Source organism: Arvicola amphibius, chromosome 10, assembly GCF_903992535.2.
Source record: "Arvicola amphibius chromosome 10, mArvAmp1.2, whole genome shotgun sequence".
In the NCBI taxonomy this organism is placed as follows: domain Eukaryota; kingdom Metazoa; phylum Chordata; class Mammalia; order Rodentia; family Cricetidae; genus Arvicola; species Arvicola amphibius.
In genome coordinates, this window is record NC_052056.1 from 83,086,190 (window position 1) to 83,113,624 (window position 27,435).

A 27,435-nucleotide genomic window follows, 5' to 3' on the forward strand; every position below is an offset into this window, starting at 1 on the left:
CATGAGGAACTGTATTAAAGGGTTGCAGCGTTAGGAAGGTTGAGAGCCACTGGTCTAGAGGACCCTGATTAAAACAGACCACCAAGGTGGCAGCATGGCTCTTTTGAGCCTTTTTATGCCAAACCCAAAAATGTAGGATTGGTCATTTTGGTTAAGCCAAAAAATACCACTGACACCATGTGCCAGAAAAATAAAATAGTTCATAGCAAGAAACAAGAGTCACCCAGGACACCCTCACCACAGGTGTGACAGACACACACCCTCGTCGCAGGTGTAACTGCTGGACACTAGAAACCTCGCCATGGACAAGGACCCCATGCCTACTGTAAGACAGTAATCTTCTCCATGTAAATGATGTATGTATGCTGTCACTGTGAGTGAGAACACTCGCCACAAAAGCATCCATGCTAGGCTCCCATTACAGATGTGAATGCCTGACACTCACCACAGGTGTGAACACCCCACAACCTCATCACAGACTCAACTACTCAACCCCCTTCCACGCAGTGCCAACACCACATATTGTCAAGGCAATGTAAGTGTGAACACTCCATGCCCTTACTCCAGGCACAAATGCCCAGCAGTCACCTAGCAGCTTCTGCACAGGTGTGAACACCCCGTACAACGATCATGAGTGTAAATACCCAATGGGCTCCCCACAGGTGTGAACACCAGCTCTACAATCCAAGTACCTGGTGGCTTCCCTGTAGCTGTGAACACAGGATGCCCTCTGGTGACACTCTACCTGGGGTGCTACGGTCCTTCCGCCCCCGCTGTCCAGTGAGAAGCAGAGTGGAAGCTTCATAACTTGAGTATAATTTGCTTTTTAATTGGAACAACATGTGTAAATGACAGAATGCCGCCGTGCACAGATGGCGGCCACAGAATATGCATCAAGTCCATTCTGCTCAAGGAAGGGAGGAGGGAGGGTGCAGGGCTGTGTGCCGGCGCCCCTGCCCCCCAGTCCTGCGTATAGTGGGGTCACCGCCTTGGCCGGCACACGCCTCTGGAACGGTAAGCAGAGGCCAAAGCGCAGCAGCAGTAACACGGGAGTCTCCTTCCTTGTGTGAAACGTCTGAATTAACTCATTGAAGGTATCAAAAATATACCCTGTAAGCCAACACCATTTACACCTGCCTTCCCTCCATCGCCACAGCGACGGCCGGAACGGTCCAGTTCCTACAAACATCCGTGCCCCAGGCCACGCCTGTACCCTTGTGCACCCACCTGTTTGATGGGTTCCCAGTCTTGTGGGCTGGGTGGCCTTTGGGGACTGCGATGACAGCATTGGGGCAGGATAAGCTGGGAACGTCTGTCCAGAGCGCAAGCGAGCGGGCTGGGGGCAGAGGGAGGGGCGGGGCCACGAGCTCAGCTTAGACTTTGGTTCCAAATGCGTTAAGGGGCGAGGCAGTGGCGTGGAGGTGCCTGGTCATCCTGCGTTGGGTCCCCGCATCGCTGCCCCAGATGCATGCGTGCAACTGACACATGATCGCTGTACCCCCGCCGGGCCCTCTGTTCTCCGCTCTTGTGCACTCCCCTCTCAAGCACCAGGTAAACATCCCCTGAGTAAGGTCACTGCGCAGGGCCAGCCCAGGGCGGGAGTCTTAGTTAAGGCTTTAGACAGGCAGGATGCCAGCTCTGGATGGACAGATGGGTGGACGGACAGATGGACGCACAGGCAGACTCAGGGGCTCCTTCCTCAGTGGGGAGAGTCGACAGCTGCCTGCTCCATGCTGGGCTGCTTCTGCCTCCTGCAGGGACCTGGCACTGCTCCCCTCCAACTTAGAGTCACTCGCTGTCCGAGAGTGTCTCATACTGTGAACACAGCAGTGGCTTGGGCTCCTCATCCCAGGCGTGGTGGGGACCGGCCAGGGGCCCACTGCCTGCGGCCAGGCCAGGTGGGGGCGGGGAGGCCATGACACCTGCCTGGAGCCGCATAATCAAAGGGTTGTAGGGGAAAGGCGTGGACCCTGTGGGAGAGATGAGAGCAATGGAGAGGGCTCTGTGAGCAGCATAACCAGCCCGGGACTCTGCCACCATACCAGGAGCCAGAGCCTGGGTCTCCTGGGCTGGCACCATGCAGCCCTCTCCCTTTGTTTCTTCAATGTGCAGCCCTGCCACCTTTGGCTTAAACTGTGCAACCTTTCCATTTCCCATCTGGTCTGCCTTCCACTGCCTTCTGCTTTCCTGCCAAAACCCTACAGTGCTTGGCAGGCATAAAAGATGCTAGGCTCCTCTGCAGAACTGGTCTGGCTGGCTGTGCGGATCCACTCATCTGTTGCTTCCTACACCCTTCCTTGCTTGGGGGGCCCAGGGACCACCTCTCCAGGGTGGCCGGCTTACTCCTTGTTGACATCCCTACCATGCTGACACCTACCTGCAGATGAGGGCCGGTCCTCCCACACCCGGTTGGTGAGGGGTGTTCGGCGATTGCAGTCCCCTTCTGAGTGTACCGAGGAGACAGAAGGTGGCCGGTCTCCGGACCCCAGGCCTGGGGCTGGGGACTTGGCTTTTCGGCTGCTGGGTCTGCCAGAAACCTTGGCTTTCCCGCCACCACCTGCAGGGGACAAAGTCCGGAGGGGCTGAGTTAGATGGGTGTTGACGGCAAAATACCCACACCGACACTGAGGAGGGGCAGTGGGTGGGGGGACTTTTGCCTTGGGGAACCACCTGCCTCCTAGGGCTCCTAGACAGGAAACTAGTGTGAGAAGCCCTGAGCCAGAGACTAGGAGTTCACCAGATGGCCAGCCCCTGGCATGGGGAATAGAGGAACATTTTGAGGGAGGTTGGTGACTACCCTTCTAGGTGCCCCACCAGGACTGTATCCCCTCAGTGAGAAACATCAGATCTTGGCTGAATGACATACACTGCCCAAGATGGCCCTGGGCTACGCTAGACCTGAAGGCCTCTACTGAGAGGTCCAGACCTCAAGGCTGACCTGACTCCCGAAGGGGACAGCGGAGAACCTCTTTGTGCCCTTGCTTGGGGACGGCAAATGCTAACAGGCATTGGCCAAGTGGGAGCTGACTGTGTGCTGTCTGACCTTGAGGGGTCACGTGCACACTAGACTCCCCCCAACACATGGTGGGCCTGGCCACTGCCATCCCTGACCACGCAGCAGCGGAGGAGGGGGTGGGATGTGGGTAGCAGTGTGAGCACGGGAGAAGCAGCAGTGCTGGGGCTGAGGGGGCGCCCTCCAAAACATGGGGAGTCAGACCAGTTCTGGATTAGCAAACTAGATGTCAAACACGCACAAAAATAAGGCTCCCAAGCTCAAGGAGGGAGGTGAGAGGATTAACAACACCGGGTGGGGAGGGACACAGCCGGGCGGGCGGGGGCAGGCCTGCAGACCTGGCGAGGTGAGTGCGTGGTCACTCCGTCCGTCAGCAGTGGTTATGGGCATAGCGGCAGCGGGCAGGCTGGCACTGGCATTCAGAGGGTTAAAAGCATTGGCGCCGAGCGGCGGGGGCTCTTCCCACTGATCATATTTACCCATGAGTGCCTTTCTAATAATGGCCTCTAGCCCCATGTTGGTGCTGGCGTGTTCTTGCACCGCCTGGCTTCTACAGGTCATAAGGCCTGGGAGAGAGACAGACAGACAGACACATGGGGGCCGGGGCCAGGGAGCCAGAGGGCGCGAGAGAGAAAGGGGAGGAAGAGAGAGAGAGACACAGTGAGACACGACTGCAGTTGTTGTTCATCCCGCCCGCCCGCCGCTCTGCTGGGTATTGAAACTGTTCCTGACTGTCCCTGCAGCCTCATGGCTGCTCCAGGGAGGGGGTCTGGGGCAGCTAGAGGATCCCCAGCCCACATTTCCTACTCTGTCCTCAGGAAATCAGAAGTCTTCTCTGTACCCCCGATGCCAGCTGAGGCTGTGTATTTAATTTTGACTACAGTGGGTGGCCTAAGAGGAGGCTGTCAAGCCAGAGCTAGGTGGTCTAGGGAAGGAAGGGGGGAATGGGGTAGTGATCCAGCTATCGTATTCGGGGAGGGGTGGATTCCAGCAAGGACGTGGGGAGAGAAGGTGACCAGAGGACCCCGTTTCCCCCCCCTTTCCTCAAGGGGGTTAGGGACCTCAGTTTGCTTGATCCTCCAAGCTGGCTCACCTCCCTGCCCCACCTCTCCCCATAGGAGCCAGAGGAGAAAGGTATAGAGCTGGGCACGAGGGATGGGGTCACAGCCATGCAGTTATGTGCGTGCGAGGACAGGGCAGCGCTAGACAGGTGTAGGGCCACTCCAGCCCTGGCTGGCTGGGCTCCATAACAAGGATAGAGTGGTCAGATCAACAAACTGGCTTTAACAGATGCCTGTAGTCTCTGCTGAGCCTCTGCAAACCCTCTCTATCTGGCCCCTCCCTCCTTCCCTGTCATGAACTGTGCTCTGGGACGGTTTGCAAATGCCAGGCTGGGCAGACGTCTCTTCAGTGACTCAGGGATGCTTCCAGAACCTCTTGAGGGCTGGGAGCCTGATTAGCAGGCCTGGAACCACAGCCACTTAGGAGGATAACAAGCTTGAGCTAGCCTAGTCTACAGAGTGAGTTTAGTCCACTAGCCTGCACAATTTAGAGATAGCTGACTCAGAGTAAAAAAGGAGTAAGAGGCTGGACGCTCAGGTCAGACACCTGCTGGGGAGTACAAGGTCCTTGCTTCTATCCAAATACCAAAAGAACTCCTTCAATCCAGATGAGCAGAAAGACAACAATGGAATAACCCAACAACCACCAAACCAACCTCACCCCAAACTAAACAAACCAAACCAATACCCCCAAATCGTCTACCAACAACAATAAAACCACGAAACAACAACATAACCTTATCTGCAGGATTCCCAGCCTAGGCCACAGGCCATGCTGTGGGGTCCCTATGAACCTCCAGGCTGCCCGAGCCTAGTGAAAAACCGCAGGGCCCAAGTATGCTAGCAAGTCCCTGGTTTGTAAACTAGCCAGGCTCCTGAGGATGGGAGGGACAGTTACTTTCACAACCCCACTCCAGGGTGACTGTTGGTGGCCCAGGCTCCTCCCCCCCCCCCCCCCCCCCCTCTCCTTCACTTGCATTTCAGGCAAGCTGGGCCAGGGCCACTCACAGCACACAGGTATCTTCCCTCAGGGCAAGTTACCAAAACCAAAAAACAATCAAAACAACAACAAAGTGACCTTCCCAACAGGGTAAACAATAAAACCAAACCCCCAAACAAATAAGCCCCACCTACTCCTCCACACCCAGAAGAAGGCGGAGGGGGACAGGGGAGCCTCCTGATGGGGCACGGCTCCTGGGCCTTGTCCCCAGGGTGTTGAGCTCATGGCTCAATGGCACTGGGCACAAGCATGACTTTCCCTATTTATCTCTGGCAGGGTATTAGTGTTACAGGCCAGGCCTAGAGACATGTCTTGGAGAACTAACATTTAGGGGGAATTTATGAGTAGGTACACACAGTCACACACGCATGTGTGCATGTGTGTGTGTGTGTGTGTACATGAGACAACTAAATTAGGCTTTAGTACAAATCACTGTATTACCCTATGAATTTCTATATGTACATACACCTGGGTGTCTAGCATCTGTATCAACATTTAGAACACTCTAGAAACATTCATTTCCAACCACAATACTGCCTTGATCAAAGTTTCCTTCTGCCTGGGGCTCAGCAAAGTCACCAGTATGTTTCTGGGCATGTGACTTCCCTGCCAGAACCCCTCCTCCCTTCTGCTTTGTCCACACCCCCTTGTTCCTCTGGCATGGAGTACATGTCCCCACAGACGACCGTGTCTCACTCAGCCCCCTTCAGGTGTCACCAAGCCCATTGGTCCACCCGTTTTTGTTTTTTTGTTTTTTTTTTTTCCACAGGAACAATACAAGTTAGAACCATGGAGACCCTGGCCAGGAGCCTGGAGCTCCTTCAACCCCCAAGACAATCTAAGTCCCACAGCACCGTACAGAAAGCCTGCAATTTCTGCTACAACCTGTGTGAGTTTTGACACCCATCTCCGTTATGCATCCTCATTTAAGGCTGAAGCTCTCCGATGGATCCCCACATGGAAACTTGAGTATGAGAGATGCCTGTGGACATTCTAAGTCCCGTCCACCTGGCTCACATCTGGAGACATTCCCCAGCCCAGCAAATGTTTCCAGGTGATGTGGTACCTGGACCACTTTGAGGAGACCCTGACCTTAAACCCAGAAACTCCTCACATGGGGAAGACTCTAGGGCAGCGGAGGCTGGCTGGCCTGCTCTTGTCACTCAGGGTCCACTGACCCAGAAAGCGGGGCCAAACTTGACCCCGGATCAGCAGTTGGGGAAGAAGCTTGCTATGCAGACACGCGGGAGGTGTTACCTGCTCCTGTGATGGCGGGCATGTTGAAGATTTCCGTCCCAGGCTGGCCAATGTCTAGAGCAGGGGTGACAAGTAGGCAAGGTCTGAGTTCACCGGTTCTGGGAGATCTGCACCCTCCCTGTCCCCTGTGCAGTCCTGAGCTGAGCATCTGGGCACAACTAGGGACCTAGTAAGCTCCAGGCTGAGTCTGGCAGTTGGTTACCACCTAGGCCTATGCTACCAGCACTGGCTTCTATAGTCAAGCTCTGGAAGGGGAGAGCCTTGCCCATCCGTCCAAAGCCACCCAGGAAGGGAACTACTGCTGGGAGGGGACAGTGCACAGCTCTCACTTGTTAATTTTCCAGTGCGTTTTCCTAGCATCTGGTCCATGTGACCCCGAGCTAAGGATAAAGGTCCTTGTCCACCCACGTCAGTCCTGGCGCCCTGTCTGTGGCATGATCCTGGAGCAATGTGCTGTGTCCCCTGGCACACTGGTATTTGCACAGGCTTCACTGAGTGCCTACAGGGTATTACTGTTGCACTACTACTGAGTCAGTTAGTACTGGCAGAATGTAGGCTCCTCTGGGGTAGGGCTTAGAGTATTAGCTTCCTCCCCATGCCAGTCCCAGCCCTGGCTTCCCCTTATCTGTTATTCTGGCTCGTTCCGGTGTGGGGTGTTGAGTTTCTTGTTGATTCTCCTGTTCTTAGACTTACTAACCATGGCATAGTTGGCTCGCAGTCAGCGTACTGAAGAAGGCCTGGTGGCTGGTGGTGTTTGCCTGGAGACTTGGAACCCATTCTGAGGAGCAGGAGATGCCCGGGGGTCAACACGGAACTGGCCACTGCCCTTGCAAAGCCTTTAGCAAAGAGGAGCTCAGCTAGCCACTTGAGTCCACAAGTGAGGTGCTAAAAGACCAACCATTTCCCATCCCAGGCCTGCTGGGGCCTGCTGCTAGCCTTGGTTTGGGGTAGCTTGTTGAACCTCCAAAGGTGTTCTGAGTTGCCCCAAGAACCTCTTATCTAACAGCCATTTCTGAACACACAGAAAGCCCCAAGGACACACACTCCCCGAGGCTGGAAGCCTGTCCACTGTGTCCCCATCCACCCCTACCCTGTCTGGTCCAGTTTAGTTTACTCTCAAATCCTCAGCATGAATTAGGCTAAGATCCTAGATGGGTCAGGGTGCTGCCACCGAGTCCCATGATGGTTATCGCTTCGCTGAGCTGTGAAGGGCGAACAGCTGCCACAGCAGAGGGCTGAGGTCCTGGTGCACACGGAAGTGCCATGCTGCCTCTGTGGCAGGGTTTGTGGCCGGGTACCTGGGCTCCCCTGTCTCCCCGTCCCGATAGCAGCAGTGGATATGCAGTACTCCGAGGGTGTCCTGGCTCAGTCAAGCCCTCTGGTGGGGACACGGGTTCGATGCCATCCTCGCGCTGCTGCCCAGGAGCTGATGTTTTGCTGGGTTTCTGGGGACCTAATGGAGACAGTGTCAGCCGAGGGTAGAGCTCGTCCCGCAAAGGTGACACCCCACTGCCCACAGCAGGGCTCCACTATAAGGCAGGGCTCTGCGTGTTTCCTTCCCTGTGATGGCCAGAGGGGTGCAGCTGAGGTATAGAGTCCTCTGGGCTGCTGAGATTGGGTCCGTGGGAGGAGCTTTTGGAATAATCTAACACTAATGGGAATTTTGATTTTGAGTCGAGGGGTCTTGCTGTGGAGTCCAGGGCTGGCCTGACTCCGCATGCCCAGAGCCCCATCACCTGTGGTTAGCGGTGTGGGTGCCACCACGCCAGGCTGCCCAGGGTGTTCTGACCCTGAGACACCCATGCCAGGACTCACTGTTCCCCCAAGATCCCACGGCCTATACCCGGGCCCCTCAAACTGCATGCCTCTCAGAGGCCTTGCTCCGGTCCCGAGCCAAAGGCCCACCTATTCCCATGCCAGGAGCACCAACCCAGCCAAGGTAAGAGTGTACGTGTGTGCATGGTATGGGATGGCAACTCGCTTCTCTATGCCTCAGTTTCCCCATCTGCTCAATGCTGAGTGGTATACCTGATCCCTGGCTGAGTTGGTATATACAGGGTACTCAGCTGGCACCCTACTTTGTGCTGACTCTGGGACCTTAGTGAGCTTTTACTTCCCTGAACATCAGTTTCCCACCAACCCAACACCCTCTGGAGCTCACCTCCCCCACTGTCCCTCAGTCGGCATCTGATACAGATGTGAGTACATCCTCACCTCTTGCCCCCTTCACTGTGCGGGGATCCCCGGGCTGGGGTGCCATGTTCAGGGGGTGGGAGGTAGAGGTCACTAGGTGGGCGGCGGAGATCCAGGACAGGGCAGCTGGCTCCAGGGAAGGAGTAGAGAGGGGCGGGCAGGGGGCCACTGAGCTGCTGCGGGTGGTGACGCGTGTAGTCCTGTGTGATGACCTCCTGCGGAGAGGAGCAGTTCAGGGGCCATCCTGGGAGAGGCGGGCAGAACCCTGACCTGGCTTTGTCTCCTGGGTAAGTGTCCCCCCAAAGGACTGGGTGTGGTGGCCACTGCATGGCTAGCACCTGTCTGACTCTGGGATGTCACCCTCATACCCATTTGCTCTCCCAGCAGCAGGGACAGAGACGGGCACTTACGCTGATGTGCTGAGCCAGGGTGACACCCTCTGTGACCTTTGATGCCTGGGGCAGTCTGGAGGAGTGGGCTGGATGAGGGGTTGGCTCTCGGGCAGTGGCCGCAGATGTGGGAGATGGGCAGCGTCCCCACTGAGCTTCATGGGACCTGAGGAACACAAGAGAGCTGTCAGGGGCTGGGGGACAGCTTGGGGTTGCACCTCAGTTTCCCCACATGAACCGCTCTCCCGGTGTCACCTGGCTGCTTATGTCGCGCTCCCCCTCCAAGTGGCTCTTCTCTAGCTCCTCCAGTGGTTTGGAGAGCCCCTTGTCATGGTCAGAGCTGGGAGAGCTCACAGGGCTAATGGTTCCACCCCATCAGGGCTGTAGCCAGCTCCACCATGGTAACCTGTAACAAGCGGGCTGGAGTCAGAAGATGCGGCATGGGTGGGCTGAGGTGCTGGCTGCCTCCCAGCCACTCCTCCATACTGGCGGCCTTAGGATATAAGGACATGATATCAGCCTAGGGGGTGGCCAGAGAGGCACAGACACACACCCAAAGGACGGTGGTGAGTCTGGCTTGGGCAGGGGGGCTAGGGGAAAAACAGACTGATGGTAGTGGGTGAAGAAATGGGAGGGAGGCACATGTGTGCAGGGGTGGGGTGGGGTGGGGGCTCAGACTGGACTATCACTGGGTCCCCTGCCTCCTCTGACCCGCACACAGAACCTCATTCTCTCTGGGCTGGATGCTGGCGTGGGAAGGAGAGGTGGACCCCAGCCTTCCTGGACAGCCTTCGCCCTTTTCTCTCCACCTTATTCCCTGCCTTAACTTCCTCCATGAACAGGGGCAGCAGTCAGCTGTAGCCCCACATCCCCACTCCCCTATACGAAGGTGCAGGGTGGTGGCAGGAGATGGGAGGCGAGTTGGAGTCCAAACCACAGATCCTTCATTAAAGGAAAAAAGGCGAAAAAAATCAAAAAAAAAAAAAAAAAAAAAAAGAAAAAGAAAAAAAGACAAAACAAACAAAAACTCATGATGAAAGGGTGTGCAGACGATGAGGGCCCGTGTGGGGCGGAGTCACCACAGTCGTGACCTGACGAGGACGAGCTCAAACAAAATACCAAACCAACCAAAAAAGGGGGGAAAAATTAAAGCAAAGATCTGAAAATATCTTTTAGGCCACAGATGGGGTGGGGCAGGCGGCGGGCGGAAGTCTTTACCGTCGCCTGGGGAGTCGTTGGCCAGCGAACCTCCTTCTCCGCGGCCCCCTTTCGTGAGCAATTTGACGCGTGATTATTGCGTCTATGAACGTGGCCGCTGTCAGGGTGGTCTTACCCAGAGAACGGGAGTTCCAATTCCTGGATGGAAAAGGGTTTACTTTGAGTCTTTTCTCGGTGCAGATCTGAGGCCGAGGCAGGGCGCCGGCGGGTCCGGACTGGCATGATGGGGTGCAAGGCTCTTTGCTGGGGTGCGGGCGATGGCTGTGTGGCTGGAGCTGGGGGGTGCTAGGGATCGGGGGCTCAGAGCTCTTGTTGTTGGGTGAGGAGGAAGGCTCCCGGGCTTGGGGGCTTGGCGAGGAAGGCATGACCAGTGTCCACACGGGGCCGTTCAGGCCGGGTAACCCGAGAAGTTTTCCTTGGGTAACAGGAACGGGCTCCATGAGGGCAGGGTAGACCCTTCAAGGGCCGCCACCGAGTGGGCAGTGGGTGGCAGGTGGGAATGTGGCAGCTGGGGCGGACAGGTGAAGAGGTGGAAGTGGACCTGGAGGGAAGAGAAAGAAAGGTTCAGAGAGTGCTGGCCACCCCCTCAGAGCCCCTGCCGATGACTAATAGATGCTCACATTCCTGAGACTCCCAAATAAGCCTTCCCTCCTGACTGACCTATGCTGGCCCATTCAGTCCCTCACGCCCAAGCTTTTCACTAAGTTCCTACCAGGGCGCCAAGCACCATCCCAACCTGGAGAATTCAGCACCAATTAAGGCAAGGGTGCCAGAGCTTCTGAGAAGACAGCAACCCATACAGGAGAAACAGACTATTCTTTCCCAAGGACGGCCACTGCCGCACGGCCAGATGTGACGGAGGTGAGCAGAGGGCAGAAGCCCAAGCAGGAGGCTCTCCTAGAAGCTGGGCACAGATGCAGAGCCTCTCGCAGCAAAGCACACATGAGCCAGGGGCTCAGGCATCCCGCGGCAGCACCCGTTTTGGATATAGCTGTGGGGCGGCACCACACTGCAGCTCCACTAAGCTCCCTATTCCTTTTTAATCAAATTGGTCCTCCTGAGCCTGATATACTAGGTACCACCAACTGACTCATGCTCACCCCATTACCTGTCAGCCCATCCATCCGTCCGTCCTTCCACTCACCTACCCATCTACTCTTCTATCCATTCATCCATCCCCCACCCACCTCTTTGTACATTTCAATTCATCCATCCGTCTATTATCCACCTACCTGCTCACACATGCACCATCCAGTTGCCCATCATCCACCCACCCACATGCCGGCCCACTCATCTGCTCATTCATCTATGTTTGCCTACCTGTCCATCACTCTGCTCTCGTCTACCCACCCATTCATCTGCCTGCATTCCCACATATTCATCCATCTACCCATTTGCCCACTCATCAACTTGCCATCCATCCATCCATCCATCCATCCATCCATCCATCCATCCGCCAGTCAGCCATCATTCTTGCCCTGTCCACCCAAAGCACGCTCTACCCACCATCCTCTGCCCAGCTACCTGTACATCTCATCTACCCACCGCATACCCTTCTCTGAGCTCTCCTCCACCTGCCTCAACGCCACCCATCTACCCACTCTCTCATAACATTCTTGCCAATACATTTCCTGCCACCCACCTGCCAATCCTGCCGTCTGCTTCAACTCTCTACCCATCTGCCCATCTACACAATCCCCTCCCACTCCGCATCTCCCATCTGGTTTTGTGTGCCCTCCCCCAGGCTTGATTCCCCCACCGTTGCCACCTGGCCCACCTCAGGACCGTGGCGTGCTGGGTTCCACGGAGGTGACCACGCCCTTCATGCTCGTGTTGTGCAGCACACTGGGCCTCTGCTGCAAGGCGTCCTGGGTCCGGGGGGAGATGGGCGAGTTGCTGGTGGTGTGGGAGGCGGGGCGGGCTGCTGCCCCCAGCCCCGCTGCTCTGCTCCGTACCTGGTGACAGGCCGCCGAGTCAGGGGGCAGGCCCAGGTGGCCCATGAGGACCTGGGGGTGGGGCGGGGTCTGGGGTGCCCTACCGGGTCTCCAGATGGGTGCATGCTCCACTGTCGTGGTAGACGTGAGGATGGACTTGTCTCGTTCTCGCTCACGGTCCCGTTCCCGTTCCCGCTCTGACGAGGATGTGGCAGTTGGTTTGAGCCAGGTGAGTGGGGCCTCCTTGGAAAACCCCCAAGGTCAGAGTCTGAGCTAGAGCCCAATGGGCAAGCATTTACCGCCCAGAGCAAAGGATGAGGCGCGTAACCACCCACCCACTTGGTAGGCGTACCTGGGGACAGTGGTGAGCTGCTGTGGCGGCTGCTGAAGGGTGGGGGTGCCGTGGGGAGGTAGGCAAGGCGTGTCGATGGCGTGGCAGGGGTTGCCTGGTGTTGGTGGCACCAGCAACGGGCAGGTGTGGCACTTGGGACAGGTCAATATACCCTGTGGGAGGGATGTCAGCTGTAGGTGCCTGGCCGCCTTGGCACGCAGTACCTCTCAACCAACGTTTCTTGGCCAAAACACTGCCTCTAATTGCAGACAGCCCTGTCCTACAGTCAGCTCCCCTGCATTCAGGCCTCACCCCCACAGCCCCCAGAGTGGTTTCAGGATCCACAAGGTCATCTGAACAAACCTAACAAAGGGACCCGGGCTGTTTGAAGACTCTAGGAATTAGTGCTCCAAACAGCCTCAGAACTCTCTTTCTCTTTCTTTTCTGTGATTTGTATTGAGAGTATTATCACGTAGCCCAGGCTAGCCTCAAACTCTGTGTAGCTGAGGCTGGCCTTGAACTCCTGATTCCTCCTGCTTCTAACCTCCTGAGTTCTTAGAGTAGAGGTGGGTATACCCCACACGCCCAGCCTGTGTTCTCATCTCTCGGATGCCAAAAGATGATGCACACCATGGGCTCAGAACACGTCAAGGCCCCATGTACACGACAGCAAGAATGTCACTACTCACACTGTCGCTAGATGTGAACTGACGTGAGAGGCACCGCCCCTCTCCCCCCAAGTCCACCCAAGCCAACCAGTGCACTCGGTGGCATTCACGTGGCCCATTCTGCTCACCTTGCATAGTGCAGGATACACAGACACACTAGTATCTTTTGCCACACCACAACACAGGAAGGCACAGGACAAGGCTCTGAAGGACAGTCCTAGGCCCACTTACCTCGTGGGCCAGCGGCATAATTGAGGGCCAGCGAGGACTCTCGTGGTGACAGACCCCTCAGCTATCAGCGCGCTGGGCCATGCAGAGGCAAGCATTGTGGTGCATTTGCTGCGAGGTGTAATTGTAGTCATTGATGATGGTCTGGCGGTTTTTCCAGGGCCGCGGTGGTCAGGGTAGCCGCGAATGAGGTAAGGTGGGTACAGGTGGGGTAGGCGGGGCTGGGGGCCAGGTGCCGGGGCAGATAGTAGGCGCGGCTGCTGGAGGAGAGAGGGAGGGTCAGGTGGCTCGTGCTTGACTTTGTGCTCCTTTCCCCGTGCACCCACTGCCACGCAAACGTGCACAAAGAGCATAAGACATGCTCCCTGATTGTGTGGGGTGTCTGTTGTCAAGGCTGTGAGAACCACTCCCATATAAATATCAAAAATACAGGTCTTGACACCCTAACAACAGAGCCGTGAAACAGCTGCGCATCATGGCACACACTGGAGTCCTCATTTAAGACACCTACAAAGCGCAGGTAAGTCCTGCAGGAAAGAAGCCCACTGAGACAACAGGAGACCCGCCTGCCCCCTAGAACCTGCTGGTGATCTCAGAGCAAGCTACCCCGCCTCCACTCTCCAGACCCTGTATGTCCCTCCTGAGGAATTATGACCCCCATATCTGCAGGCCCAGGGTACTCACCTGCATCCAAATGGATCCCTCGGGGTATGGAGGTGGGGTCAAAGGCCAGCGGGATGTGGCTGCGGTACAGGTCCACTCCACTTCTTACACCGGCCGGAGCAAGTGTTCATGGGGGAGATGGGATGGGGATGGTGCTCGGGCACAGTGCTGTGTGGGGATTTTTAGCGATCTCCCGGGGTGTCGATGTCAGCTTCCGGTCCTGGGATGCCTTGCTGGATAGAAGGCTGCCTGTGGGGATAGGTCAACCCTGGTCTCAATGCCTTAGAGGAGCCACTGGGCTATGCTGTCAGCAGTCCCAGGGTCTCTGGCCTCTCTGTGACTTATGAAAACATTGATTCACCTGATCACTGCTCATTCATTCACGTCATCAGCCTGAATTCACCATAGGCTGGCAGTGCCCATGATGAGAAGAAGGATCACCCCAAGAACAAAGCAGACAAGATCCCCGAACCCCGAGGATGCCACTGTCACAGGGGTAAGAGACGGATGACAAGGGTAGGGAGAAACTGGCTGAGGTGGCACAGCCTCCCCAGGCCCTGACATCTGAACAGGGGTGACGAGGGCTACCACATGCAAAAGCTGCATGTGTGGAAGGAACTGAGAATGCAGGGGACTCAAGGAGGGGACTGGCTGAAAGAATCAAAAGTAGAGTGAAAGAGGGGACCCCACATGTGGCAACATTACTGGAACGATGCACACTAAAGAATGGGAACGTTTCATTTAAACTATTATTATTGTAAATTTTTTGTGTGTTTTTGCACATAAGTGTAAGTACACACAGGCCATAATATATGTGTATGTATGTACTGGGGGGAGGAGGGAAGGATGGGTGGTCAGAAGACAGCTTCAAAACGTCCCCACTTTCTGTCATGGCTGAGACGGGAACTGTCGTTCAGGGGCTGTGGTCTTCAGGAGATTCCCGATCTTGGCCTTCCATCTCATCGCAAAGCATGAGGATTGCAATTGTGCTGAGTATGCCTGGCTTATGTGGGTGCTGGGGGTTTGAACTCAGGTCCTCATGCTTGTGCAGCAAGTACTTTAGCCACTGAGCCTTCTCCTCAGCCTTAATGGAAATTATTTAAAAAATGTTGGTAAGAGGGAGCAAAGGCTCTGTATGCAGTGTGGAGGCAGGGCAGCAGATGGACTGGCTGTGGCAGGAGCCAGTGGCTGGCCACCTGTGGGAGCGTCACTCACCTTCCTGAAGACGTGGCGTGGGCTCCCGCGTAGTCACAGGTGAGCCACGTGGCAGGTGGCTGGTGAAGGGCGCCCCATGGTCTTCGTAGGTCAGTGGGCTTTGCCGTGGCTTGCCCAACTCAGGCACGACGACTGGGGCCCCACGTGTGATGGAGCCTCCTGCACCGCTGCTGGTCCCCGACCGGCTCTTTAGACTCTCTTCGTAGCAGGCACGCTCCAGTGCCCGGGCGTCGGCCATCATGTCCAGCGGGTGCAGGGCAGGAAAGGGCCGGCCGGGACTGCCGATGATGGAGCGCACGTCGTGTTTCTTGGTGCCAGTGGAGGGTGGCACGGAGTCGTACTTGAGCGGTGTGCCCTAGGAAGAGGTGCAGGTCTGTACTGGCTTGCCCGGCTGCTGCCCTTCCTGTACTTCTTTCTGCACAGGACAGGGCGGTGTCTGGGAGCCGTGCTGCAAGCCCCAGAGCCACCCACTGATCCAGCCAGAGGAAGGCCAAGTGCAGGTGAACACAGCCTCCACTCACCCTATGGAACCCCCACCATCCTGCAACACTACAGAAGTGTAAGCCAGGCACACCATGATCCCAGGCTGCGGCTCCAGTACATTCACTATTGGGGCTCAGAGGGCACCATGGAGAAGGGAACTCTGTGTTGGACATCATGGAGATGATCCTATGGCCCTAGCCAGGCTGGAGATACTGGGCACAATTCGGCCCCAGATCTCAGTTTCTACTCAGTGTTTTTGATATTGTTGAACTTTAAAACTTTGGGAAAGGGTATTAAGCCAGAGTATTGCTTTGTCTAGGGTAGCCTCGAACTTAAAATCCTCCTGGCTCAGTCTTCCAAGTGCTGGAATTCAGGAGGACCCAGTATTTCGGTTACTGTCCTAAAAGAGGGTGGCACCTTGATGTTCAAAAGAATTCTCTATAACCATTCTAGTCCATCGCTGGGTGTCCTTGGCATTAGGTGACAGACCCTCCCTAGATGCCTTTGCCCAGCTGCTTGCCTTTCTTTTTTCCCATCAAGCCACGCCATGGATGGGACAGTGGCCCTAGGGGTGGGACCAGTTCCCCAGGAAGCCTCTTGGTGCGCAATTGTGCCGGTGGAGATGTTTGACAGCAGTGAGAGTTAGGGGTTCACGACTTGGGTTTCACAAATGCCATCAGCCACCCAGAGCAAGCTGCCAACCTCTCTGGGCCTTAATTTATGAACCAATGCCACGGGGTCAGTATGAGCACATCCTCAGGCTCCTCCTACGTGCTCCTAATACCTGGGTGATGGAACCCTCCTTGAGAGGCCGTGGGGCCAGGGGCAGTTCAGGTGTGCGGCGCAGCTCCTCTCGTGGGAATCTCATGGATGGAGCGGCCCCGCCTCCTTCACAGTCGCTACCACACCCTCGTGAGCTGGCTTCAACTTCAGGGGACCCAGAGGATCCAGAGGCCGGGTCTTGTAGGTCTCGGTTCAGGTCCCGCGGTGGCGGCAGGCGGCGGCGGCGGTGGTGCCCTCTCGCTTCAAGATTGGCCTCCCGACGTAAGTAGTCCTCCTGGGCCTCCACATATGACCGCGGGATTCCTGCCAGGCAAACAGCATTGATGCTCCAGCTGGCCTTGCCTGGCTCACGCCTGGGGCTCCCCCATGCCTGGATCTAGACTGCCCTGAGTTCACGGCCTCTTTCCTGTGTGACCTTGGTATACACACTGACTTCTCTGAGCCTAGTTCTTCCTATGAAGTAAGACGCCACTAACTGAAACCACACTGTGAAGCTCATCACAGAGACATAAGCTGAAGACCCATTCAATCTGAGCCTATCCAAGCGAAAGCAGTTGTTGTGACTCCACCTATAAAGAACATGCATGGGGGAGGGGCTTTCCCTGTTCCCCAAACCCCTAATCTATCTTCACCCCTGAGGACAGAATTGCACCAAGGGTCAGGGGGGGTGTAGGGGTGGGGGGATGTACCTGTGTGATTGGAGCCTCGGACTCGTGATGCTGCTCCTTGAGATGGGGGCTATTCTTTTGTGCCTCAGGATGGACCACGGCCACACGGAAGTCCTGGAGTGAGGGCAGGATGGTGTAACCATAAGGTGTTCCAGGAGGGTTGGGTGGTCACCAACACCAGCCTCCCTCATGACATAAGGACCCAGCAAGGTAAGCGCCCCTTTCCACAGGCCCTGTTCTACTCTAGGCTGTCTGTTTCAACAATGGGCCAACCATCGAGAGGCTCCCTCCAGGTATGTCAAATGGTCACCTCCCTTTCCACTCCAACCTGGGTGGTCTGGGAGGCTCCTGGGACAGCACCTGGCCTGGTGAAGCCCACTACCAATGAGCTAGTACAGCAGGCCACTTACCCTCGATGCTGGCTGAGGTGATGGTCCTGCCACAACGGCCCTCCATCATATCTACGTGCGCTTAGGGCGCAGTTTCATGGGGTGGACCCGTCAGCTGCTCCTGCCGTTCCTCCTTGGAGCACTGTGACACGGACAAACACCTGGGAGCCAGAAAGAGCATACAGTGTGGGTGGCTGTGGTGGTGCTGGCACCACAGGCACGGGGTTTGGGGCTGCAAACAGGTGTAGAACAAGGAGGAGGCCCTGCCATCCATCCGCTGGGAGGCAGGCTGGCTGAGCCCTATGAGGACCCTCGAACCAGCTCAATTGAAAACTGAGAGCAGGGCGGTGCGACCCTCTGTTGTGCTGGTGGGTGTGCATCTGTGCCCATGGGTATATCCCTCACACATCAACAGTTTGTGTCCGAGGAAGCCCCATAAGCTTCTGTAATAGCGTGCGTGTGCACAGATGTGTGTGAACACCTGGCTCAAGGACCACGTGTGAAGCCATTTTACACTTGTGCTTTAGCATGCCCAGCAAGTGAGTGGCTCTGCTCATTGGGAGAAGCTTCCCCAGGCAACGGTTCTCAACTCTTCAGGCTTGCACTGTCCACTCTTTTGTATGGCCAGAGAGCAGTGTGTCACTGCTCTACCACAGGCTTTTCCCTGTCATGGCTCTTAAAACTGCTCCCAGCTTTTCCCAGCCTATATCGGTGGGACAGCCCACCAAGGCCAGCCCTGACCTGGGGGTATGCCTGCAGGACAGGAAGTCACTCCCTAATTGCTTCCTGACATTACTTTAGCTCTACCTGTGTCTAAAGATACCTCCACAGGCCCCACAGCTCCTCGCTAACCAGGGCTGCCTTGTCCCTCCAGGGCCCAGGACGGGGCCCCTCACAGAAGAACCCGAGTATATCTGTCTCCTCAACCTGTGAAGCCTACCAAGAGTGGCATAGTGCCAACTCCAAAGGCACCCGCCTGCCTTCCACCCTGCCAGGACCTCCGCCTCTCAGCTAAGTGTGGACATGCCACAACTGGCTGTCTGGGGACACATACATCTTGCGTCCCATCTTCATGCCTCCTAACCAACACTGGGTTTCCAGCATAGCCCTTGCAGGGGCATCCCGAGCTGGCAAACAGGTACTGTCTGATGTGTTCTTGTTCCCAGTCTCCTTGTTACGTCTGTCTTGAAAACAGCCTGGGAATGGAAAGAAAGGGGGACATGGCTGTCTGTGGTCTGTACTGACCTTCATAGGACAGAACGTGGCCCTTTTTGCCCTCATAGATGACATGGCCTTTGGGCAGGGTGTCCTCTCGTGTCCGGTCAAGGCGACTTGGGCTGTCCTCCCCGACGATCCTGCTGATGGTTCCCTTGTAAAGGACATCAGCTGGTGTGCCCTACAGGGAGAAGAGGGATGAGTACCCAGACCTGTGGGTGAATCTCACCACCACCCATTCCGCCACCCTGAGAAGCATGCAAAGAACACACTGAGACAGAACCTCACTCAGCACTGATGCTGGCGTCCCTCGTCACTGGCTTCCTAGTGCCAGCGCTGCTGCTGTTGTGGATGCCCTGACTTTCACTTGCACCTCGCACAGACGCTATCGAGAATAGTATCACACTGCTTCACAGAGACAAGGCCTCTCTTTCTACAGTTCAGACTAGCCTGGAATGCACCATCCTCCTGCCTCAGCCTTCCGAGAGCTGGGACGACAGGTCTGAGCTACCACATCAGGCTAGATGCTATTACTCTATCTACTTTAGATATGGAAACAGAGGTATGGAGCAGTTATGATCACTCAGGAACCTTTTCCTAGCCTAGAACTGCCAGCTGCTATTGACTCAATACTCCTGCACCCTCTGTCTACCCTAGATGCCACCTGATGTCCCTGAGGACAAGTCTGACCAACTAAGAAACACTGATTCAGAGCAGGTAAACTCCCTACCAGAAGTGTCAAAGCAACAGAATTCAGTCTTGTGGAATAATATCTACCCTTAAGTGACTTCTGTGAACATGAATGGGGTCACCGGTGTAGTTCTGGAGCCAGACCTGTTAACAGGTCACTTCACTTTTCTGAGAACTCGTTGACATCCACATAATGAGGTCTCTGGTTTAATTCTCAGAGACCCCAACAGAGTGCCCCCAAGGGTCAGGAGCGGGATGGGCTGATTTTAGGAGCCTCCCCTTTACCCAGAGCCTGGTCAGGAAGTTTTCTAAAGCATCTGATGGGTGCTTGCCAGGCCAGGTGTTATGTTAAAAAAAAAAAAAAAAATCCAGACAGGCTCTGGGGAAAAGGGAGGCTCTGCTGTCTGGGGGCTCCAAGCATGGCGGGACTGGCCTCTGAGGACAGAAATACAGACAGACCGTGGTTCTGTTCTGCAGAGCCAACTGAATAAAATCCAAAGAACACGGGGAGCCACCATGACCCACTCAGCCTGCTCAAGACCTGAGAAGGACCCGGGACTACATGACCTTGGGCTCCAGGGTAGCTAGACAACAGCAGGGTACATAGTCTCTACCTGCCCCCCCCCCATGTGGGTTGTATCAACACCTTTGTCACTGACTCTGTCCCAAACAGACAGGCCCCAGAGCACAAATCTCATTCCCTTTAATCAAGGGAAAGGGTCTCCAGCCTTCGAGAGCTAGCACCCTCTGACCTGGCCCGGAAGTTCTGCATGCTGACCTTGTGACCTTGCTGACCTATGACCTCCTTGGAATAACTCTCCTGGTGATAATATTTTTGTCAGAGGGGAAACTAAGTCAGGGAGGGTCACTGGTGCCAGAGCATATGGCTGAATTTTTGCCCCCGAGCTTCTGCTCTTTGCCTTCAAAAGCCCATGATTTCCGAACAGACTCCAGGGGAAGCCTGGGGCATCAAAGTTTGTCCCGGTATTGAGTTGAAAGGACACTATGGTGGGCAGCCTTGAGGCTGGAAGCCCTCTGAGGGGGTGTGCTTGACCACACCCAGTGGTACGCCTGGTACCTCCCACCACGTGATATGCCAGGAGTCAGCTGCCGACCCTACTTCATGTGCTTCTTCTGGACATGCTAGCTGACATCACTTGCCTCTTCCTGGCCCTGGGGACTTTCTGAGTCCAGGCACTTCACTGATTTGTGACTCCTGACACTCTGGTCACCCTGCCTGTATCCCTATCTGTGGTTGGTTTCTGCCGCACCTAACTGCCTGAGACGTGACATTTGTTCTGTTTATCTCCCTAGACCTGCCCCCCGCCCAGCAGTGACCATTCAGTCCAGCATCTCCCTAGACCTGGCCCCGCCCCCCAGCACAGTGACCATTCAGTCCAGCATCTTTCATCTGCTCAGAGATCATTCCATCCCATCCCAATCCATTCTCCCTGCCTGCACCACCCTGTCCCCAGCACCTACGTGGGTGATAGAACCACGGTAGCTGGGGCCGTCTGCGGCGCGGGTACTGGGGAGGCCCTTGGTGATGCTCCCACTGGCGGTGGAGCCCAGTGCCGTCCCTGGAAAATGAAAGACACAGCTCTTAGGGTCCCAAGTCTGAAAGTCACCCAACTATCCCCTTCAGTGTCTCAAGGGTGAGGAGACAGGCACGAGGTGGACTTCTGGGCTCTCTAGGAGCTGAAGATGGTTGGCTGGGTCTTACCTCTCAGCACAGAGGTCTCCTGAGCAGTGGGTACTCCCAGACTCTCAGGTGGCCCAGTCTGACTCCGTGGGGACAGCTGTTCCTGCTTCACTCCACTGAATGGGGCTGGGGGTGGGGAGACAATACACAGAGGTCTCAGGCTGCCCCTTCCACCGGATTCCCCAGGCCAAGACTGCCCACCCCTCTACCCACAAAGAGGTCACAGGAGCCAAAGGGTCATGGGCACTCACCTAGCTTCTTAGGGTCCACAGCAAGAGGCAGCCCCATGGTGAGAGGGCCCATGGGGGCCTTGGCATGCTCTGAGTGGGGTACTCGGAGCTGCACAGACATTCCCTGCCAGGGCAAGGGAACAGGTCACAGCCAGACTCAGACTCAGGGAGAGCCCTGCCTAGGACCTGAGGATATACTACTGGTCAGGGACACGGCTCGGGTCCTCTCAGGTACAGGGCTGCAGACAGACTGTGGTGCTCACATAAAGGACACAGTGTGAATGCTTTGCACATGTGTGCAGCAAGGGCAGGCAGGCCACAGAGGCGATCAAAGCTTACCACACGTCACTCTACAGCCTCCCCACTTAACAGGGTGAACTGAGGCCCAGAGATGCTGAGTCACTTGCCTGAGGCCCAACAGTGGAATGCACAGTCTCAGATCCAGACAGCCCCATCAGCTGGCCTAAGCAGCAGTGCCAGTCACCACCCAGCGCCATGGCTTGAAAGCTCCCAATGAGGAGTCCCAGCTCAAAAGGCACTCACCTGGGAGATGGCACCTAGCTGCCTCTCAAGTACGCCGGGATGCTTGGCAGAGGAGATGAGGGGTGGGGGGTTAGAGATGGGGGGACGTGGTAGGACTGGCCGGACACTATCGTGGAGGTTCAGAGGCAGTGAGTGACCTGCAAGGAAACATTAAGTTTATACTGGTGCACCTCCACATGCTTCTGCTTCAGTGACCTGAGCCCTCCACTGGAACCCTAAAGTCCTGGACTGTCCCTCCACACCCGTACCACCACCTCCCATTCCACATCCAGGCCTCTAAGCCAGTGCCCCATTTCCACTCCTTCCCTAGGATTTGCCTCCTTACAGCGGTCAAAGGAGCTTTTCCAAAGCCAGCAGACCAGACCATCCCCTTCCTACACCATGAGCCTACGATGGCTCCCCACAGCCTCTAAGAGAGTCATCTATAGCAGGGATTTCAGGGGCATGTGACTGGGGGTCCCTGGGCTCTCTGGGTGGTGACTTTCTGCTGTGACAGCTTGATCTGGTGCCAAGTGCCTCTGCTCTTTCTGGCCTTTTGCAGATGTTATTCTTCTTGCTGGGCATGCCTTTCCCTGCTCTCCAATCTCCCTTGGTACACTCATCCTTCAGGGTCTGCTCCACCTGCGCTCGCCCCTGCACCTGGGCTCGTCCCTGCTGATGCTGATCTTTGTGGCCGGGTTCCTTTTAATGGTAGTGAGGCTCTCCAACTGTTCTCATGGCATGTCAACCAAGGCCACCCCCACCCTCCCACCCATGCCCTTAGGCTTAGTCACTGGTGGAAAGTATCTCCCACGCTAGGCCTCCCCATTGCCAGCTTAAACAACTCCCATGGCTCCCTATGGTCATCACAGATAGTATGGTAGCTTTCCCAAGTCTCAGGGGTTCCCCAGCTTCCCAGTACTGAGCAGGCCAAATCTTCAGCCTGGTCTCATCTGACCAGGACTCTTCACTATGCAGTCCTGTGCCAGTGCAAAGAGCTGGTTGCCACTGACTGCAGAGACAATGAGCGGTGTCACTACTCACCAGAAGGCGTGTAGGAGAAAGCAGAGGGGTCTGGGACGTGCGGGGAAGTCTTGATCACCTCCCGTGGAGGGATGGGGAAGGGCAGGCCCGATGTCCAGCGTGGGGGCTCAGTAGATAGCTTCGGGCCTTCAGTAGGGAAGGCCGGAAAGAAAGAGGGTTTCTCTGCTGAGAGAGGGAGGAGGTAGGCAGTCAGGGAATGCTCTGCCATCCTTGTGCCTTGCGGCCCCACTGGCCAGCTATGACAGAACTCCAAGCCACAGGGGCACAGGGACACAGTAGGGCAGGTGTGCTGCCATGAATGTCCCCATGACACTTGCTTGGTATGGGACTGGCTCACTGCATGGGCCACAGGGCTCTGGGATTGACAGTCCATCTGTGCCAGGCAAGAGGGCTTATCGGATCCCTCAAGGAGAGTGGCACTCACTATACTTCGGCCATCTCCATCCACGGAGTTGCCACTCACAGCAGAGCTGGAGGCATACCAGAGGGCCTGTGATAGTGGGCTAATCTTCACTTCAGGGCTCCCTGCAAATGCCACCAGCTGGGTGCACAGGACCAAGGTGGTGGCTCAGGCTTGCTGATTAGGGACGGCAATGGACGTGGCTATAGCAGCCGCTCCAGCTGACCACTGGTGCAGAGGCTGTCTGCATCCCAGCCACCTACTATATGCTAGTCACTGGGCAGCGCCCCAGCCAGGCATTGATAAGCCCGTATGGGTGCATACAGGGGACAGTGAGCAACCAGACAGAGACCAGTGACTAAAGAGACCTCTCCAGTCAACTGAAACTCGCATGGCTACAAACAGCAGCAAAAGGTAGCACTCTACAGGATGACACAGTCAGTTTGTCCCTTTACCCTCCTGTCGGGAAAAGTGAGGCCCTAGCTGCTGAGTGCAGGGGAAAGCTGGGAACGCAGGCAGCCCAAGATCTGTGCCTGTCGTGGATGTACCCCATGACTCTCGGGTCCTGGGTGCTCAGAGTCAGGTCAGCACTCACCAAGGCTCCACAAGCTCTCATTATTAGCTGCAGTCTGTTCTAAACTGCAAGCCCTAGTTGGATACATTCTGGGAATCACAACCCACCCAGAAATTGTGGTGGACAGGGGCCCCTGCCTCAGAATAGGAAGTGACAGATGAACCTGAGCTACCCCCACATAATCCTAGATTATACTGAAGGGAAAATGTAGCAGAAGGAGAAGTCCAAGTGTTATGGCCCACATCTCCCCTTAGGGAAGGTTGAACTCCCCTTGAACTCATGCCCTGGGGAGGCGATGGCTACAGAAGAATTGGCAGGGGATTCATATCCTCTACCATCAGGAAGTTCAAATACTTGGTGTCCTGGCTCCCTGTGCACCTTGGCTGCCCTGTCTAGCTTGGCTCTGAAGAGCTAGGAGACAGAGATGAAGTCTCAGGCTGGAGGGAAATGGGGTCAGACCCAGTCAATGCAGGCAGGTGGCTAAGAGCCAGCATGGACAACCTGTTCCTCCAGCAGGGCCTAGGGATCCCGAGGGACCTTCCTGGCCTGGAGGTTCCCTGCTGGAGCCAGACAGAGAAAGCTGGCTTCCTGAATGTTGGGTTCATGTGTCCCCTGGGGAGCAGAGCTATGGCCAGACCATGGAGAGACAGAGCCTGCCGCCAGGTGCAATGTTCCCCAGGGAGGAGCCTAGGAAACAAGGCAGCCCTGGTCCCATGGATGGGCCCAGAACCAGCCTCAGGGACCATGGCTGCTGGCTGTTTTCCCAGGGCCTGGGGCCCCAACTCAGCAGGACCTGACTGGCCCTGGGTGGCTTCAGCCCTACTCTGCCACAGCTGTCTGGCCTGAGCCAGACCAGTGCGTCTCCCCTTCCCCTACTGCCACTACAGGTTGTCATTTTGAGTCTGGCTGGTTTCTCACAACACACTGTGTTCTATACCACACTTAGCCCCTTAAAACCCACCGGTCACTGTAGTGTGCTCGGGCCCCAGCTCCAAGCAGACAGACACCTCTGTCCTCATACCCCATGGGTCATCACTATGTCCCGCTGGCTTGGCCTCAGGAACAAACGCAAGCTTCCCCTTCCTCCCACGTCCAAGGCCACCTGTCACGTCCAGGCTGCCCCAGAGCTGTTGGGAGGAGTGCTTCAGCCTGCCTCCCACCCCTGCCCTACTCCCTTCCGCACAGATTTTTTTCCCAAAAAAACCCTAATCAGATGCCGCCGATCCCCGCACCCCAGCACAGTCTCTCAAAGCCATTCTCCACCTAATCTCCACCGTAACCACACAGTCTAGACCCCGTTTCTCTCTGACTCTTCTGCCAGCCATAACCTCCTCCAGCCATTTTTAGGCCCTGAAGGATCTTTTCCTGTCATCCCCTATCCCCACCTTGCCTTGCCAGATCTTTGCTGGACACACAGCCCAGAATGTCCTGCCCCTGGCCTGACCCACTGTTTCTCATGCCTGCCACCGCCAGCTTAGGCAGCAACTTTACCTCCCTCTGACAACCCGAGTACAACGTCCAAGCACCACGGAGCCCTGGTGGATACTACCCACTCCTTGCACGAAAGGCTGAAGATGAAGGGGTGTGGACAGTGGGCAAGCCATGTGTTAGCCAGGGAGTCTAGCCAGTCCAGCTCAGGTCAGCCCTGCTCTTGTTCCAGGACAGAGATCCCCACAGTTCCCTCAGGGAGCCCAAAGGTCACATGCAAACTGATTCACACCAAAGGAGAAGCTGGCTACAGATATGTTCGCATATGCATATGTGCATGCGTGCGTTCACACACACACCTATCAGGGGTCACCAGCACTAGACTGCCTCTGGTTTCTCAAGAGCCCCCAGCCCAAGCTGTTTCTGGAGCTTGTGGCTAAGCCCTGTGATCTGCTACCTTAACTACGTGCCTCCCCAGCCTGGTCCGCACACACAGCCACAGGAGCTGAGCAGAGAGACGGTTGTCCCTCATGGCACCATGTTCAACACTCACCCTCTTTCTCGGTAGGAGGTACCGGGCTCCGGCTCTTGCCACGTGGACTTCCTCCAGACTGCTGAGACACGTCACCGTCTGGCTGTAGGTGCTGCGTGGGTGGAGGCACAGGAGGAGCTGGCTTTGGGGGTACTGTGTCCTCCCGGGGGGGTTCATGGACCTTGGTGACCTGCTGGGTGGACAGGGCAGGCATGAACATCCTATCCCCATGTCAGAGGCTGACAGGCTGGGGAGTGGCCTTCTACGGCCAGCACGAAAGCTGGGTACAGAAAGGCAGCCACATCCTTAAAGTCTCCATGGGGAGGCAGAAAGAGTCTTAACATCAGATACAGGGGTCACCACCACCAAAGAAGGGCCTGTTTCATCTGCCTAGAGCTAGATGTGTACTGGGATCCACTCTACCTGACACACCCTACATCACTGGGAATCGGGAGTAAGAAACGGCCATGTGGGCTTTGGGGGGCTAGCAGTCAGACCAGGTACACATGTCTAACATCAAAATGCCTAACAGAGAGGCCAGCTTGAATCTCCATGAACTCCTGCCTTCAACGGATACGCCAAGCCTAAAATCTCAAAAGGGAAATGGCCGAAGAGACTACAGTCAGCCAAGTGTCTTTGGAAAATGGCGCGTTTCCAAAGGCCCCAAAGACAGACTGACAGAGCCTGGACATTAGTTGGCTGAGGTGTTGTTGGGGTCTGGGGGTTTGCTGACAACAGCTGCCTGTCTGGGACGTGGGAGAACCTCTGGAGGGCGACTGATCAGATTAGCCTTCCCGATCGATCTTCCATCTCCTCCCAGCCTCCCTACCCTACCAAGCGTCCTGTGTCTGGAGTCCCATCTCTGGAGCCGCTGGCCTGGGAAGAGCTCCCACCCGCATTGCTGCGCACACAGAAGTCAAGGTCAAAGTGGACTGCCTGGATGCAGGGTTCACTCACAATGGGGGGGATGGCGGCCGCTCGCTGCTTCAGCTGCTTCAGGTCCAGCGGCTTCTGGGGCGAGGTACTGGCCCGGGGATCGCCGGCTGGGGTGAGGAGGCTGGGCCTTGGTGACAGCAGCCTGGGGAGGGACAAGCGTCAGGTCAGGCTGGAGCATCAGCCACAGGCTCTCAGAGGGCCTTCCTGGGAAAAGGGGCTGTCCTGCCTCCATGGCTTCTCTTTCGAATCCTGGAAGGTGGGGCCGTCAGTGAGGCACTTAGCCAAGGTCCCGGTACCCCGTCAGCATACACTGCTGGGCAGCCACGCTCCTCTGCCCCCCCCCCCCCACACCACTGTTCCAACGTGACCTCGGGGCAAAGAGACAGCTGAAAAGTCCTAACGGGCGCCTAGGCCACAGGGGCCCTCAGGGAGTGGCCAAAAGGACACAGACTCAACCGGATCAGGGTGGAGGGACACTGAGAGATTCCCTGGAGATTATTCTCGTCCCAAACCCAGAGCACGCTAGGCCCTGGGAAGGGGGCTGAGGACTCCACTAATTGGAGCTTGTGTCTGCTGGGCCCAAGTATGGCTCTGAGCTCAGTCCTATCCAGTGACGGGGGCTGAGCTATGGGCTATAGCCCTAAAATTAGGACAGAGGACAAATCTGGG

The 27,435-nt window shown here is 56.2% G+C and overlaps 1 protein-coding gene across 1 annotated transcript in view; it reads right to left on the minus strand.

Moving 5' to 3' along the window:
- Positions 1–808: 808 nt before the first annotated feature.
- The window catches only part of Ncor2 (nuclear receptor corepressor 2), a 155,932-nt gene continuing 129,305 nt past the window's right edge, over positions 809–27,435 (minus strand). Inside the window, 53 exon segments of the mRNA XM_038345068.2 lie at positions 809–1,970; positions 2,378–2,557; positions 3,352–3,579; positions 6,332–6,383; positions 6,957–7,040; positions 7,042–7,068; positions 7,070–7,109; positions 7,630–7,658; positions 7,660–7,784; positions 8,538–8,739; positions 8,935–8,959; positions 8,961–9,013; positions 9,015–9,079; positions 9,169–9,186; positions 9,189–9,275; positions 9,278–9,333; positions 10,256–10,329; positions 10,331–10,429; positions 10,431–10,472; positions 10,474–10,557; positions 10,560–10,643; positions 10,645–10,672; positions 11,900–11,918; positions 11,921–12,050; positions 12,052–12,086; positions 12,170–12,287; positions 12,289–12,308; positions 12,418–12,487; positions 12,489–12,530; positions 12,532–12,569; positions 13,296–13,358; positions 13,361–13,460; positions 13,463–13,506; positions 13,509–13,549; positions 13,973–14,058; positions 14,061–14,086; positions 14,089–14,137; positions 14,140–14,204; positions 15,171–15,525; positions 16,438–16,512; positions 16,514–16,534; positions 16,536–16,628; positions 16,630–16,762; positions 17,148–17,188; positions 17,495–17,654; positions 18,735–18,889; positions 20,881–20,978; positions 21,122–21,226; positions 21,352–21,454; positions 21,874–22,010; positions 22,897–23,061; positions 25,852–26,020; positions 26,788–26,908. Of these exon segments, the coding sequence (XP_038200996.1) occupies positions 1,789–1,970; positions 2,378–2,557; positions 3,352–3,579; positions 6,332–6,383; positions 6,957–7,040; positions 7,042–7,068; positions 7,070–7,109; positions 7,630–7,658; positions 7,660–7,784; positions 8,538–8,739; positions 8,935–8,959; positions 8,961–9,013; positions 9,015–9,079; positions 9,169–9,186; positions 9,189–9,275; positions 9,278–9,333; positions 10,256–10,329; positions 10,331–10,429; positions 10,431–10,472; positions 10,474–10,557; positions 10,560–10,643; positions 10,645–10,672; positions 11,900–11,918; positions 11,921–12,050; positions 12,052–12,086; positions 12,170–12,287; positions 12,289–12,308; positions 12,418–12,487; positions 12,489–12,530; positions 12,532–12,569; positions 13,296–13,358; positions 13,361–13,460; positions 13,463–13,506; positions 13,509–13,549; positions 13,973–14,058; positions 14,061–14,086; positions 14,089–14,137; positions 14,140–14,204; positions 15,171–15,525; positions 16,438–16,512; positions 16,514–16,534; positions 16,536–16,628; positions 16,630–16,762; positions 17,148–17,188; positions 17,495–17,654; positions 18,735–18,889; positions 20,881–20,978; positions 21,122–21,226; positions 21,352–21,454; positions 21,874–22,010; positions 22,897–23,061; positions 25,852–26,020; positions 26,788–26,908 (4,741 nt within the window). The 3' untranslated portion in view covers positions 809–1,788.